This window comes from Leuciscus leuciscus (genome assembly GCF_965113295.1).
Source record: "Leuciscus leuciscus genome assembly, chromosome: 11".
Lineage (NCBI taxonomy): Eukaryota > Metazoa > Chordata > Actinopteri > Cypriniformes > Leuciscidae > Leuciscus > Leuciscus leuciscus.
In genome coordinates, this window is record NC_138735.1 from 26,153,283 (window position 1) to 26,169,860 (window position 16,578).

At 36.6% G+C, this 16,578-nt stretch overlaps 1 protein-coding gene and 1 long non-coding RNA gene across 3 annotated transcripts in view; one reads left to right on the plus strand and one right to left on the minus strand.

Annotated features, from left to right (window-relative positions):
- The first annotated feature begins 1,171 nt into the window (after nt 1–1,171).
- LOC309509157 lies at nt 1,172–12,920 on the plus strand. The gene is made up of 3 exons (XR_014209813.1): nt 1,172–1,410; nt 1,823–1,975; nt 12,461–12,920. It is a non-coding gene; the product is annotated as an uncharacterized lncRNA (long non-coding RNA).
- The window catches only part of mmp16a (matrix metallopeptidase 16a (membrane-inserted)), a 64,193-nt gene continuing 52,629 nt past the window's right edge, over nt 5,015–16,578 (minus strand). For both annotated transcript variants that reach the window (XM_082183669.1, XM_082183670.1), the window contains 3 exons: nt 13,130–13,280; nt 12,927–13,042; nt 5,015–10,184 (listed from right to left, as the gene is read on the minus strand). In XM_082183669.1, coding sequence (XP_082039795.1) covers nt 9,856–10,184; nt 12,927–13,042; nt 13,130–13,280 — 596 coding nt within the window. In that variant the 3' untranslated portion in view covers nt 5,015–9,855. The remainder of the gene's footprint in view (nt 10,185–12,926; nt 13,043–13,129; nt 13,281–16,578) is intronic.

Below are 16,578 nucleotides of genomic sequence, written 5' to 3' on the forward strand. Positions count from 1 at the left end.
AATAACACATGACTGCAAACAAATGATGCTAGAACTTCTCTGAAGCATTTATGCAATGACTTTAAACTGGTGTCAAGGTGATTTCATCACTGTAAATTCGAATGTGTTTCAGGAACATTTGACAACCTGAAAGTTTTGCAATACTTTAGTAAAATAGTACTTGCTTTGATATGTTATATCTAACGTAATGGCATTAATTAAAGCAATAAGATCCGAGAAGATCCGTGGTTCACATTGAATTTCGAACAGGGACATTGGTAAATCAAGGTTTCTTGGGGCTTATTGCTTTTATAACATATGGACGGTTGGTCTATAAAATATTTATTTTAATGAGGTCACAGGTGTATGTTTATAGAGTCATTTACAATGGCTTCGAACGCGGCTCAAGCAATCAAATCAAGGAATGGGTGATAATGTTTTTTTATACCATGGTCTCTCTGAATACTCGATTCTGATTGGCTGGAAGGTGCATGTTCTATCCTTACAGTTGATATAATACTTTAGTACAAGGAAAATATAAAATATTTCACTTTGGAAACAAGTTTAATATTTAAACATAATGTTTTATTTAACACAATGCTTAATATTTTTCCACACATCTGTAGTACCCTGGTTTGAAAAGTTTGAAAACCCTTCTTACTGTATATACTTACTAATAGCTGATAAAGTGTTATTTTAAGCTTTGGATATCTATGTTTTAGGGAAGTTATTTATAAACTTTTTCTTTTTTTCGTATCTACTTAAAGAGATTTGGTTACAATAGCTTTCTAAATTGCTTCTCTCTTCTAAATGTGAAAATATTCAGAATTTTTTTTATTCAACCCCGCCACAAACAAAAGGAAATGCTGACTCCATTGAGTGCTATTAATTGCTTTCCCATTCGTTCTGCTGATCTCCTGAAGATTAGATTGTAGCGCTTTGTCAGACGGACTCGTGTTATTAATTATCATTCCACTGCAATTTCGGTTCAAGGAAATCATATTTTGGAGAGAATCATCTGAAATGCAATAAGAGCTCTGGGCATATTGTGCATTAGAAATGAAGTGTGTTAACCTGTTTAGTGCCTCTTGAAGACGCAGTATGCTTTTGATTGTCGAGTTTGTTTGTTTTTTAACCTATCATTTTCAAAGATAATAATCATACAGATAAATGTAATGATGTTTTTCCACAGTGCAACCTTAGACACTAAACAGCTGTCTTGTTCCATTCTTTCTTCAGGTTGGAAACCACAGTTTTTCCAAAACACCTCTGACATTTTTGGAAAGTGTTTAGAGATCATGAACTTAAAAGTGCACAAACACTGTGTGTTTTACCCCCAGTTGGTTCAGAACCACTGAGGGAAATAGTGAGGAACACACCTGCTGTGAACATCAGTCGAGCATGAAACCGACTCAGATGTTTGAATAGAAGGTACGTTTATCACTGAGTATCTAAATGTTGGTTAAAGCTTGTCTGTTCCTCTCACAAAGCTGCATATGGCTTCAGATGACTTGAAATATTGTGGCTACTTAAAAATAAAGGTTATTTATTGCCATCTATGCTTCCATGAAGAAGCTTTAACATCCATCCATGGTCATGAACTTTGATGGAAATAAACTATGTGAGGATTCTTCAAAATTCTCGTTTTGTGTGGAAGAAAAGTAGCAACACAGGTTTGGGAAAACTTGAGGGTGCTTGATTTTTGCAGTACGTTTATCAGAACGTTTTACACATCATTGTTCCTGAAAGTCTTATTGCTTTATTGTGCATTCTGTCTTTTCATTCATACATGTTTCTCACTATTTACACCATCATTCTTTTCCCCCACCCTCTCTGTTTTAAGGAAGCTAAATGTTTCAGCAACTACCGTCTCTGTGACAGGTTAAATTAGGCAGAAATCACTCCTGGGAGCTGAGAGGATGAGTAAAACAGACGGAGGAAGAATCCCAGTACCTGGAAACACATGCTCCGTTCTCTAGAAAGACAGCTGACCTAGGTATTAAATGTAGAAGGAAAAACTCCTCCATTATATAGTATAGTGCCACTGATTAATGTCTCGCGGTCAAGTGAACCATGCCGTGTATTGATTAGTTCCCAGAGAACATGTTTCCAGCCTGCAGGCCTCCAGTTAAATGCTGATCATTAAAGCAACAACAAAGGTTAGAACCATTAGCAGGGCCACATGCAATATTACACAAGTCCCTGAGAGGACTAATCAGTTACTGGTTTAATCAGGTTTTCTTTTCTAATGCATTGAGTAAGTTGCAAGATATTTAGGATGTTTGTAGAAGGTGTCAGTGAGTGCAGAATGCATGATGTGTTTGGAGGTGGAAAAAGTGAGTGGAGTCTGTAGTTTATGCAAACACGATTAATGACTGCAGAATAACAGAAAAAAATGCATTAGACTGATTATGCAACAAGCAGATGGAAACCCATTTTATTTTAATACATATATTTACCCCCAGTTTCACAGACAAGGCTTAAGCCCAGAAAAGTATGTTTGAGCTGTTTTAACTGAAAGTAACTTGCACTGACATATCTTAAAATATGTCAGTGCCATTGTTTTGTCTCAAGATGCACACCAGTAATGTTTCTTCTAGGGCACGTTTATTAAAGCTACTTGCATGTCCTAATTGAACTAAGGCCTAATCCTGGCTTAATCTAAGCCCTCTCTGTGAAACCAGGCCTTAAAATAACAACCCAAAGGTGGGTCTGTGAAGCGGGCGTTAAATCGAATTCTGTGACGACCGAATTATGTGACCGCTCATCACATAGGGTTAGGATTAGCTCAATACAGCTCGTACGTGTATCACAGAGAGCTATGCGAGTAAACCTCACTCCCTTGGCCTCAAGAGGAACACTAGCGATCGACGAGGCTGCAGATTTTAGCGTCGTTGTTAGCGTGCACACCTCTCATGTCGGAAACGCCTGTTCGAATCCTGCTTGGAGTGGTGCGAGTATAACTGGAAGGGTTACATACAGTCACAGAATTCGGTGGGTCACAGAATTCGGTGGGTCACCGAATTCGGCACAAAATGGTGCGATTCAGAATCATTGTATTTCAGTTCATTTTATTGCCCGTGTTTTAAAAATCCGAACTTGTCCAGAGTGACATCAGACGACTAACATACTAGCCTTTATCATGTTTTTACTTTTTGGAATCTTTGTTATTTCTTTAAAAACTTCTGAGTTTAGGGCTGGGCTGGTTAACACAGGTCTAGATGCGGAGTTGAACTTCTTTTAACTTCAGCGCCGCGTTTTTAGAACGCTGTGTCACGTGCGAGATGCTGAAAATACGTGAGGCAACGGTTATGCACGTTCGTGTAGCGCATGTTTACATTGAAAAACAATGGAAAAGTAGCTCAGTGGAATGGAAAAACGCATTCTGTGTGAATGACCCCTTAGAAGTGTTTGATCTTCTATGTCATCATCATCCAGGCAGTATTTTAGTAGATTTGTAATCGCGCAAGTAAAAAAAAAAAAACCAAAAACATGAAACTACGACTAGTTTTGGATCTAAACAAGTAGCTTTTTTTGCGAATCATTTGAACAAATGATTCATTGATTCATTTGCAAGACAATTGTGGCAACAAAAGTAACGTTTAAAGTCTTTTGTCGCCACCTACTGGTGTAACTAACGAAGTAACCTGCTGAAAAGGGTCAGTGAAAGACAGATTCAAGATTGCATTTTTTTATCAAATTTTTGTAAAAATGTCTGAATATGTGGCTGTCCGATGAAATAATGAGTACATGAATCTAAATTAGGCCTAATTGTCAGTAAATTAACGCGATTGAATGCATTGTATTGGGGTTTACAATAGGCTATTCCACACCGTAATCTCTTTATTGTCCTGCACATTTTGGAAAACTTTTTAGGTTATGCCATTACTCTTTTCATACAAATTTAGTTTTTAGTAAGACTAGTATAAAAATATGCCATCTGTTGGTAGCTTGTGTGGTTGTTTGCTGTTTCTGACTTAGCGACGGTAATCATTTCAGAAAAGTCAGCAAGGCGTGGAGAGTAGAATGAACCCCACGAGCAAGTCAATATTCTGAGAAATAGAGCTAATTTCTTCCTGCCGTTGGAATCACTTTAGCACAGTCCGACTAATGAGGATAATGAGCTCTCACTGCAGTTGTGGCTCCTAGCTGGGCTGCATCGATGCACATCTGCCTGGAGACACTCATAAAGACACTATGTATCAATGTTTTCAAAATCTCATATATAATGTTATTTAAAAGAACACTAAGCGCTTTAAGTAAAAGAACTTGGTAATTACAGAAACATCACTTACATTATGAAATAGAACGTTTTCATAAAAATACCATGGAAATGGTGCAAGATAAGAGGATAGATTTGGCAACATCTTAATAAGCCTGTATACAGAGAGGATTCATTTTTGGCATGAAAAACATGCGCGGTAAGAACAATGTGACCCTAAAGTATTTCATTCTAGAATAATTTTCTTCCATTTTTTTTCTTTCAGAAGATTTAGGGGTGTGGATATTTTTGAGCAAATGTTTTATATTTGATACATTCTCATATAAAATAATTTTGTTTTGAATTTTTTTTTCTATTTTATTTGTCAATTAGTTTTTTTTATTTAGTTTAGTTATTGTATGTTTTTACATTATATTCTGTTTTAGTTTGTTTTGTTTCAGTTTTCTAGTTTCTATAGGCTACATTTAGTTTTTTTGTGTTCATATTTTTTTATGCAATTGTGAGCAGATGTTTTAGACTTTTATACGTTCTCATAATATTTTCTACTTCGTTTTTTTTATTTTATAGTTAAAAAAAATTATTTCCATTTTTATCAGTTTAGCTATCATTCGTTTTTCAGTGCAATTGGGTTTTACTAAAACTAAAATTTTATTTTAATATTAGTACATTTTTTGCTCATGAAAATGTATTTTTAGCTTAGTGTCAGTTTACACCAGTTATGTTCACAGCTGAGGGTGAGTGATGTTTGGACTAGGAAAATGAGGAAACATGATGATGGTAAAGGCAGATGAACACAAAAATGCTCTGGGGAAATATGTTCAAATGTGTTTATTGATCAATGAAATGGATCGTCAACAGATACATCACAAATACAGGGATACAGACAGAATGAAAAAAGTATAAACATGTTTTTCAGACTTTGTTTCCTTCATTTGGAATCGTTTAACATAATCAGGATGGCAAGATGATAAACAGGATGATTGAGGATAGCAGAGATGCTGATGAGTTTGAGGAATTAAGATCATGATGATATGTTGCAAAGCAAACAGAGAACCACATCCTTTCTAAAGTTACAGAAACTGTAAACATGAATCAGGGTCTAGCACCAACATGTAGCCGATGGACGGCACAACCTTTGACACCTGACTTAGCTTTAGCTTAAGGCCTTCACAGAACACACAGGAAATATATACGCAAGCCTTACTTCCACTCCATGCACCATCGCGGCTAGTGCTACATGAGCGCAAATACATTATTCCTGCACGGACCATAGTCAAATCAAGTGTAAATCCATAAGGTCTAAAATAATAACAGCACCAAAAGATTACAGGATGACGCTCACCAGTGTAGGTCCAGTTAGCACCACAGGTTCTGTCGGCTAGACAGAAAACTTTCATAGAGAGAGAGAGAGAGCAGACTTACTGTTCTTACACCAAACACACAGAACCACAGATTAGCTTCTTAGCTAATACACATCAGCGCTGCACGCGCTTCTGTTGGACATTTCTCACAAAGGACGATCAACTAGTCGACTAGACATGCAAAAACTACTTTAATTGGTTCAAATTATGGGTTTAATCAGACGGTTTAATATTTTTGTTGCCGTTTTAAGAAGATTAATTTACAGACGCTGGCGGTTTTAGCACAATGAGCTTTAGCATGGTAACTAATTTAGATTTTCAACATGCTAAAACGTAGCTTCCATCGAAAAACAAATTCACCACCTTCTACAATAAATTTCAAGAAAATAATTGTCAGATGAATATATATATTTTACTAATATAATGTGATTACTAATATTGTAATTTTTTTATATTTTATGTACACTACCATTAAAAAATTTAGGGTCAGGAAGAATTATTTAATTTTTTTCAAAGAAATGCATACATTTATTCAGCAAGGACATAGACATTTTTTATCATAAAAAAAAAAAAAAAAAAAAGATATTAATCAGCAGAAATGCTTTCAATATTGATAATAATATGAAATGTTTATTGAGCCGCAAATCAGCATATTAGAGTGATTTCTGTAGGATCGTGTGACACTGAAGACTGGAGTAATGATGCTGAAAATTCAGCACAGGAATAAATTACATTTTAAAATATATTCAAATAGAATTTGTTTATTATTGTAATAATATTTAGGATTTTTACTGTTTTTAATCAAATAAATGTAGCCTTGGTGAGCGTAAGAGTCTTCTTTTCAAAATATAGTAAAAATCTTACCAACCCCTAACTTTTAAATTGTAGTCTACATGCAATTATTATTTTTTGCCTTGCCTTACATCTCGCCGTTTTTCTGTCATTGGGTTTTAATGTGGCGTGTCACGTTAAAACTAGAATTTTGAAAACTTGAATGTTAAAAATTGATTTTGAGATCCCTGCGTTGTTCCTGTTGCGCTCCATCTAGCCATTTTTTAATGCAAGAACGCATCCTACAGTATGTGAACGCCTCGCATTAAGACACCCATCTGATTGGTGTCTAGTGGACATAAACCCTAATGAATCCTGACTAACTAGTCGACTAGTCATTCAGACGACCCACAAATAGATGATTTTGAAAATATGTAGTTTTGCACATCAACATTGCTGGTCGGTTCAGAGTGATTAAAGCGTTTGAAATGCAGTCAAAGTTTTCCACAGACAGTAATTCAGGTCATTTACTGCTTTAATCTCTCATCTTAGTCATTATGCTCACAGTAACCATGTCCGCAGTGATCTTGCTGAGCTAGATTTGATTTGGAACATAGATGGCAGTGGATGCCCGAGCTGAACTCATCCACCATGGGCCGTGTCGGTCTCTGTTTACTTTTGCACTTGGCGAGTTCTAAACGCCTCTGTTCACCGCCGTCTCATATTTTATGCTCTGATTTTTATCATACTAGCTAAATATAACCACAGGATACACACCACCGCCACGATTCTCGATTTTTGTATTATTTAACGATTGCCTTTTCCTCTCAGTTGTTTAAGGCAGACTTTTGTTTGATCGGCTGGGATTCTGGGAAATGTTCAGATGCAATCATGCATATGTGCATATGTGCGCACACACACACACACACACACACACACACACACACACACACACACACACACACACACACACAGTAAGAAAGAGAGAAGATAGAACCCTTACAAAAAAGTACTGTAGTGGTACCATGGTATCAGACGGTAATTTTATGTTCATTTTGAAATATACCATGGTACTGGATTTTATGTACCATTGTATTTGCATGGTACTTCCAAGAATATCATGGTACTACCATAATACATATCTAAAATACCATGGTACATCTTCCGAATACCATGATAACATGTAAAAAAAATGCCTTGGTAGTACCATGGTACGTATTAAAAGTACCATGTCGAATGTCCAGGAGGCCATGCATGGTACCATGCACAAAAAAACAGGGTAGTACCATGGTCAGATCTTTTTAAATATAGTAGTACCATGGTGCCATGTCCAAAATACTATCTTATGTCTAATGTCTAAAATTCCATAGTACAATGGAAAAATGTTCAAAATACCATAGTAGTATCATGGTGCCATGTCCAAAATACTGTGGCAGTACCATGATAAAATGTCCAGAATGCCATGCATGTAGTATGTAGATATCATAGTAGTAGTATGATGGGACCATGATCAAATGTCATAGTAAAATGTCCAAAATACCATGGTAGTATCAGGGCACCGTGATCAAACGTCATAGCACAATGTGCAAAATACCATGGTATTATCCCATTTCATGGTACTTATGCTCAAAATACCATGGTACATTTTTGTAAGTGAAAGAAAGGAAGAAAAGAACTGCGTCATTACCATGGCAACACCATAGTGCTTTGAGATATTAAATATTACCACACTAAAATACTATGGTATTACCATGATATCTTTGTAAGTTTAGAGAGTGGATGTTTATATATTCCCAGACTAAAAATATATGTAAAGTAAATGTGAACAAATCGCTAAAAGGCATTTTAATCATATACTGATTAATTTATTAAGTCTGTCAGGACGGTTTGTCCCAAACCGAGTCATGAAGTACATGAACTTGAAGAATGTCCCATGTTTTTCCTTTTTTTTTTTCTTATTAAAACAATGAAAAAGGAAAGAAAAGAAAAAAAAAAGAAGAAAATCTAGCATTGATACAGACACACATTCAAACACTGCTTGCCAGAAACACGCACATAGTTTCCTTTAGATCGCGTACGTTTTCTCTCGCATCTAAAGGAAACGTTCCGGATGACAGCTTAGCACTTTAAGTACCACTTTAAAGTTGAGGTTGAGACCATTCGGTTTGTTCAAATGTACCAAACAAACAAACATATAAAATGTTAACGCAAGCAAATAACTGTATGTTCAAACATCCGTTCGATGCGAAGGACCGATCTAGAGTCAGACTGCGAAACGTGAACCGAACTGAGAGTTCTGACTCCGAGCCCGATCCCATTGCAGAAACTTCCGATCACAAGCGATGGTGAAACGTTACATGATATATATCCTTGATTTTCTTCTCGGTTGATAATAAAGACACAGGACTGGATGTGAATGCTTGCATACACTTTTGAATCAAGCGCTGTCCTGAGTTGCTCTGGTGGTTCTGGTTCATACTTCAAGGTTCTAGGATCCCATCCAGACCTAAAAACAAGGCAGTTCGAAGGAAATTACATGCTTGAACAGCAACCTTTCGTAAAAAAAAAAAAAAAAAAAAAAAGGGAAGATACGAATTCTCAAATCTCTGTCCGTGCAAAACACGACCAAACGAGTGAGCGTTAAGCACGATAACGGTTCAAGCTCTTCCTTTGCAGTTGCAATTCCACCGTCGGACGGAAAAAAGCAGAATAAAATATTGGTCGTTGCAGTGGCTTGGTCTTCCCTCTGTTTTGACTGATATGCTTCATGTTAGGCAGAGGTTAAAGGAGTCCCGTCCCGGCTTCAGGCGACCCTGCAGTGCAGCCCCTGGCGAAAATGAGGTTAACCACCATCTCTGATCTCAAAGGGAGCAAAGCAATATTGCACTGCCTTTCCGACAGACGAACAAAAGCGGTGCTCGAAAAACAAACGAATAAACTAAAACAAAAGCAAACAACACAATCCATAATTAAGGCTGTTAAAAATATTGCAGAATATTTTGGCCCCTGTTTTGAGACAGACTGCCACAACAGTCAAAAGTTCCCCCACTACATATCACTGCGAAATAAAGAGCAGGAAGGGAAAAAAAAGATGTATAGAAAAGAAAAAAAAAGATCCTCTTTGGAGAGATTTATTTGGTTTGGGAGTGCTTTAAAGGGAATCGTAAATATCTCTGAAAATCAAATCGAAGCTAAAAATCGGCTCCTGCGACAACGTTTTCGTATTTTTTTTTCGTGTTTTCAACGTGCACTTGTAAAACCTAAACGTATAGCAATCAGCGATTTCCATGTGGAACAGTGGCACTGGACGTCGCAATGCACCGTGGGATCCTTGCAGTCCTACAGCGGGTGCACCGGGGCCAATGAGAGAAGAGAAGGGGGTTTTAGGAGAAATGCGCCCCTCATCTCCTGGAGAGGGGAGTCAAAGCAAAGGCCCTCGCTGTTCTCCTAGAGCGAGACACAGGTCGAGAGCCAAAGTCCGCAAGTTTGGGGTGTTACACCACGGTCTTGTGGCTGTCAGACTCACACCCACTCCTGCATGGAGCGTTTACAGTACAGTATGTGCCGGGGCGTCCCCTTCCTCTTGAACTGAAAGACGGTGTAGATCAACACTAGCAGGCAGAGCGCCAGGACGCAGGGAATGACGATGGCGATGGCTTTGACCGTGCTGGCTTCACTGTCCAGTTTAATCACGACGTCCTCGTCATCCGTCGGCTGCAGGTCGGGGTCGATGGGCGTGAGGTCGCATCCCATGAAGTCTTTCAGGATAGAGCGAGGGTAGCCCGGCTCCACCCGCAGCCTGTGGTTGTTGAACTTCCAGTATTCTTTACCCTTGTAGAAGTACGTGAAACCTGCAAAGCATCGACACAGGAGACACTTGTTAGATGGTTTTATATTTATATTGGATATTTAATTCATGCCCATTTCCACCTATTTAAAAAAAAAATTACTACGTTTGCGGACATGTAAATGTAATCTTTAGCAAATCTCAAATTGAATATCTATTTTTTATACATAATATTGTGATGCCTAAATTCACTTATAGCATTGAAATGTATTGATTTGTTGTCGAATTATATTTTTAATATAGATATATATAGAGAGAGATTTTTATTAGGGTTGTGATATATGTGTGTGTATATATATATATATATATATACATATATACACACATATTATATAAACAAACTTTTATGTTAGATGTGATTAATCATGATTAATCGATTGAACAGCACAAATTTTAGTATAATTAAATTTTATATTTTTATTTCATATTAAGTTGAACTTTTTTATTTGATTGAATACATTGATTTTGGTTTTGTAAAATTGTAAAAATATTTAGGTTTTATTTTGATCTTTTTTTAAATATATCAATCATTTTATATAATAGTTTATAATTCTATATTTTTGTTAGATATTTGTTTTGTTTTATTTACATTTTTTTTAATTCATTTTTCATATTTAGCATATAGCATTTTCACTTTCCTCTCAAAAGTTGATAAACCTATTCATTTTGCTACCATTATGATACACTATTTGTTTTATTTAATGTAATAAAATTTTTTCCAAAACCACAAGTTCAGGTCTGCTGGAATAGACGTTGAGCCATGGTGCACCTGTGGGGGATGCAAGTTCCAACCTGACATTTATCCTGATCCCATATCTCCCCAATAATTTCCTGTCACTCTTCCACTAAATCTGTTTAACAAAGAGTCTAAATCCTTGACATAAAAATGGTCCATACTGGAACAGGGACTCAGTGTGATTTGAAAGACACTAAACCAAAGAGAAAGGCTTATCGTAAGACCACTGTGTTATCGTAAAATCTATACTTGCAATAAAACAGGACTAGAGCTGAAGAAAAAAGAAAAGCTGTCCTTTCCGATCTCCCCATGATCGGCTGGCCATGATGACACATAATTAGGGTCAATTTTCTCTACTCTGTCTCGCCCACAGAGGCCTTTTGGGTAACGTGCAGAGACAGGGCTGAAAGAAAGCCCACAATCACTTTCAAACTGTGGTTAGCCAAACAGTTTCCCTGGAATATCAATCCACCCTTCACGCTCAGATGATCGCCTGCGTCCACGGGCAAACCTGGCACCGAGGCTGGGTACAGATGGCATGTGTCTGGCTGTCGACCTGCGGGCCTGCAGCTATGGACTGAACTCATGCAAGACGAGAGCTCATACAAAGATTCACACTTGTCATGAAATGCACAACCCTTCATAACTGAGTTCTTGTACAGAATGAATACAGGGCAGTGTAAATGAGAATTATACTGATTTAAACTGCTTCACAATAGATTCTGTATCATATGCAGTATAATATCAGATGCTGTGTTGTGTTCTGCATGGGTTGATTGTACTTTATGCTTTAAAAAAAAACATTTTCAACTTTAGTGTGTAATGTTGTTGTTTTGCATGAAAAAGGTCTACAAAGTTACACAGCACAAATCCACTCCAAAGGGAGTTATTCTCTATATCAGTGCGCACCGTTTCTGAACTCCCTGAAACGCCTCGTTTGTAGTCTTGAGTTTTCTTCAGGGAACAAACACATCACAATATTTCTCATTTAAATAATTCCCGGCCAAGGCATACGGAAAAAAGGGGTGAGGCCTGGTTGAGTTGCTTTAGTAGTGTGTTGAAACTCGCAGTTATGACAAAGGGAGTGACATTTCCAGAACAAGCTTGAAGTGATTGACCAATCACAACACACTGGTCCAGCTGACCAATCAGAGCACATTGTGTTTTTCGGAAGGAGGGGTTTCATAGAGACCAGAACTGAACAGAGCGTTACTGACAGACTGGGAAGAGAGGTGTCGCCTGCAACAATGTGAAAATATGTGAAAACTAATGTGAATTTTGAACATTGAAGCATAAAAACCTATTCTAGTAGACCCCAAAAACAAATTCAAGACTTAATAGGTCATCTTACAATTAGTTACCTCACCAGTCCTTATTTATGTTTTGTATGTTTATATTTTTTGTTGGTTTTGGTTATTTTTTATAGCATATCATTCTGCCATAGCAACTTTTTGTTAACTGTTTTTTTTTATTTTATTTTTTTTTATTTGGATCGTATCAATATACCTAATTCTTTTTCTGCCATTTTTGCCTTTTTTATTCAGAATATAGTGAAGAAACGCCAGGGATTTATGGGAAGATGACGAGGCCATGCGATTGGGAAATGTTGCAAGCCGGATTCAAACTCCTGTCATCTGCATGAGCACCACAGCAGTAACCACTAGCTCACATTTCTGACAAGATGCTCAATTTTACTTAGCATTTCAATTTATAATCTAATTAAAGGTTTAGTTGACTTCAAATTAATATTTTGTTACCATAGAAGTGGTCCATATGACTTGTGTATGACATTTTCCATGCATTACATTTGAAAGTAGAACAGGGAAGGGAAAGGCCAAAGAAAAGTTTCCGTCCTTATGGAAGAAACAGTTATACGAAACAGGGGAACAACAATGAGGGTGAGTAAATGATTTGAATGATTTTAAAGTTTCGCATTAAAAGCCTTTTTTTAAATGGCTAACAACTTAACTTGACTGAATTGCATTAAAAATTCTAAAAGATGAACCTTACCGTTAGCTTTGTCCACAAATGCTCCCTGTGGAGAATCCGGAACACCCTTCCATACTGTGATGGACTTGGGATAACCAGGATCCATCGTTCTCATGTCTTCGTTATATCTCCAATACCTGCATATAGTTGAGTAGAGAAAGTTACACACACACACACACACACACACACACACACAGATGAACGCTCACATGCTGTGCACATACCTATCTCCTTTGAAGAAGTAGGTCTTGGCTACGTCCTCCCACCAGACGGCTGTCTCTATACTCTGAGCTGGCATGCCGTTTCCAAACATTGAGATGTCCTGGGGGTAGCCAGGCTGTAGTATTGTGTCCTTGAACACCCAGAACTGCTTCCCTAGAAAAAGCACAAGAACAAAGGAGAAATCAGGGGATTACAGTGTTCAGCCCAGGGTACATTTTCACTGGGCCAAATGAGAGTGCTCAGTGATTTAGCTCAGTCAAAGGAAGAAAATGTAAATCATAGTTTCTATAAATTCTCTTTGACTTGCTGATTTGTTCAAGTGTTGCTCCACTTACGGCTGAGGGATAAGTTGAATTTGGACTATATATTGATTATAAATATTGGTGATTTTAATGCACTTTTTAGTTGGCTATTAAACCTTTGTTATTGATTGCATTGTGATTCTTCCTGGGACTTTAATATAAGAGTGTTGACAAAAATAGCGTTATTTCAATTTAGTGAACAACTGTGAGGAAAATATGCCTTGATTGATTGTACTGCATTTACAATAGGCTGTTTGGCTGAAATATTGATAATATCTATATATAATATAACCAGTAAAAATGTATTACTGACTGATTGTTTTTAATTTACATTTTACTTTAAAATGTTTAAATACATTTTAATTTCTCTACATTTTTAAGACCGTAGATGGACAGTAGTATTTTTAAGACACTAGCAATTATTACTAAATATTACAGTAAGTACAGTATTACAGCAAATACACACACACATATATGCATGTATATATTTAAGAAATATTTGCTTGTATATACTGTATATATATAACATTTATATATTATATAAATATTTTATATATAAGTAACACATTTTTCTTAAATATATACTGTACATGCATGTGTGTATTTATATATACAAAATAATTATACACATAATTAGTAATTTAGTACACACAAGTACACACATTTATATTATATTAACACAAAACATTTTTTGGGATGCGATTAATCGTTGCCCAGCACTATATATATATAATCTCTATTAAGAATATTACAATGCAAATTATAGTACATACTTTAGTTATATATACTGACTTTGATTTAAAAAAAATACAATTATATATATATATATATATATATATATATATATATATATACATATACATATATATCACACACGCACGCACACACACACACACACACACACACACACACACACACACACACACACACACACACACACACACATATACTGTATATGTGTCTGGAAAAACTTGAGTGTGAGGATGACCATAATCATATTTCCTGATAATTTGTCACTGAGGTTATTGATACGGAATCCCCAATATTTACATCATTTCCAGATAAATGTCTGCTTCAGCAAAACCAAACATTCAATTTCACAGCTCAGGCACTTCCTGTTTGCTTTTAATTACCGTGACCGGGCCTTTGACCGTACGTCTGCCACTGTTACTCAGACCTGACATGTTAATGCCTTCACGTTAAGATGTCAGTGTGTGTTACAGGGGTGCAGCGCTGACCCTCTGAGCTCAGGAAACCCTCTGTGATGCATGTCCACAGTGGACGGGGTTAAGGGTGTCCTGGTTTGTTTGGAGTCCGAGGGTTCAGAGGAGGACAGGGCCGTCATTTTCTCTGGAAGAGGAAATGCCTGTCACGTCACCTGGGTCTTTCTCATGACCCTCTCAGCGGGGTCAGCGTCTCTGTGCCAACCAGAACCCTCCGACAGGGCCGATGAGTGCAAGAGAGCCCGAGTGTTTTGCCAGTGATCGTGTGGGTATGTGAAAGTGAAATTACAGGATGATATTGTTGTAAATGTTGGCTTGAGGTCAATGCTATCCAGAGCAACACATTTAAACTTCCAGATTTGGCCATGCTTTCTGACCTACTTAAATGCTGAGAGGTCAGTGTAAGCGATCCTCACCGTGTGCTGCTTTCTACCAGCAATGAGTGTGAAAACATGTGTTTATTTGTTTCCACATGGACCACACACACTGTGTATGCACTATCCCATGGGAAGGAAAATCACAAACGTGATAACTATTTAATCTCAATCCAAACAGCCTCAAGGTGAATTCAAACATTTCTCATCAAAACCTTATTATCCGATACAGCCATTTTATTTTAATTTTTAATTTATTAATTTAATTATAATATATATTTATATTATTATTATACTAATGTTTATTTATATTATGTATATTATTTATATTTAACAGCATTTGTTTTATTATTAGTTTGAAAGCAGCTCTATCTCCTTACTAGAATGTCAAATATTGTCTAATTTGTGATTTTTTTCTCCTCTAACGAATTTAAAGAGAAAACTATTAATTTTGCTGTCTATTGATGCATTTCTGCCTCAGAGTAAAAAAATCTAAATGTAATTATTTCTTACAATTGTGGGAATTTTTGGAGAAAAATCTGGGACAAAGTTGATCCGGAAAGCTTGCGCAATCACACAGCAAAACACAGAAACAACTGGTACATGTCCCATCCATCCATAATTCAATCCATCCCTCTCTTTTCCCTTTGCTCTCTGTGAGGTGTACAGGCAAATAAATAATTAAGATGACAGGCATGGTGGGCTAAAAAGGTTCATTAAGCTCTCTGAACATGGGAGACCATTTGTCTAGTTGTCGAGGAACAAAAGCGTGTGGAAAACTGCTGTGTTTGTGTAGGTGTGTGTGTATTTGTCATTATCTCATTTGGCCCAGCCTCCTCTTTTTCTCTTTAGTCTCTCTCTCTCTCTCTCTCTCTCTCTCTCTCTCTCTCTCTCTCTCTCTCTCTCTCTCTCTCTCTCTCTCTCTCTCTCTCAAAAAATACACACATTTGTGTAGAGCCCAATAGTGTCATAGGCTAGTGATAAAGACACAACTAAACATAAATAAAAAAAGTCTAAAGTGAATATTTATATTGTTTACACACAATGTAAATATTCTCTTTTGATTCAGCTTATTGAGAAAATGAAGCCTAATTTTGTTTGCTTGTGAAATAAAGTCCATTAAGCATTAAGTGTTTTTAAAAAAAAAACGAATTCAATTTAAAAAAAATTATTAAAACATTATTACTTTCCAATTTTAAATAATATGCAATTTTATTTGCATTACAGTTATAAGATACAGTTATATTTGAAATGCCTCTCTGAGCTGATATGCGATGGGAAAATCCGATGGGAGAGGAGTGAGTTTGGAAAAGGCGGATTCGAACTCAATGGTGGGCGGAGTTAGTGTAAATAGCCTCTGCCAACAAGGTTGGCTATTTGCACTTGGTGTAAACAGACACTCCGGAATTTTAATCTTAAAAATAAGCTTTATTTTCATTAAGAAAAATATGAAATACAAAAAAAGTATGTAAAATGCATGTCTTTTCTTTTTGAATTTTGTGTAAAATATGACTCATGCTCTTGAAAGGCTTTGTGAGATTCGCTCTTACAC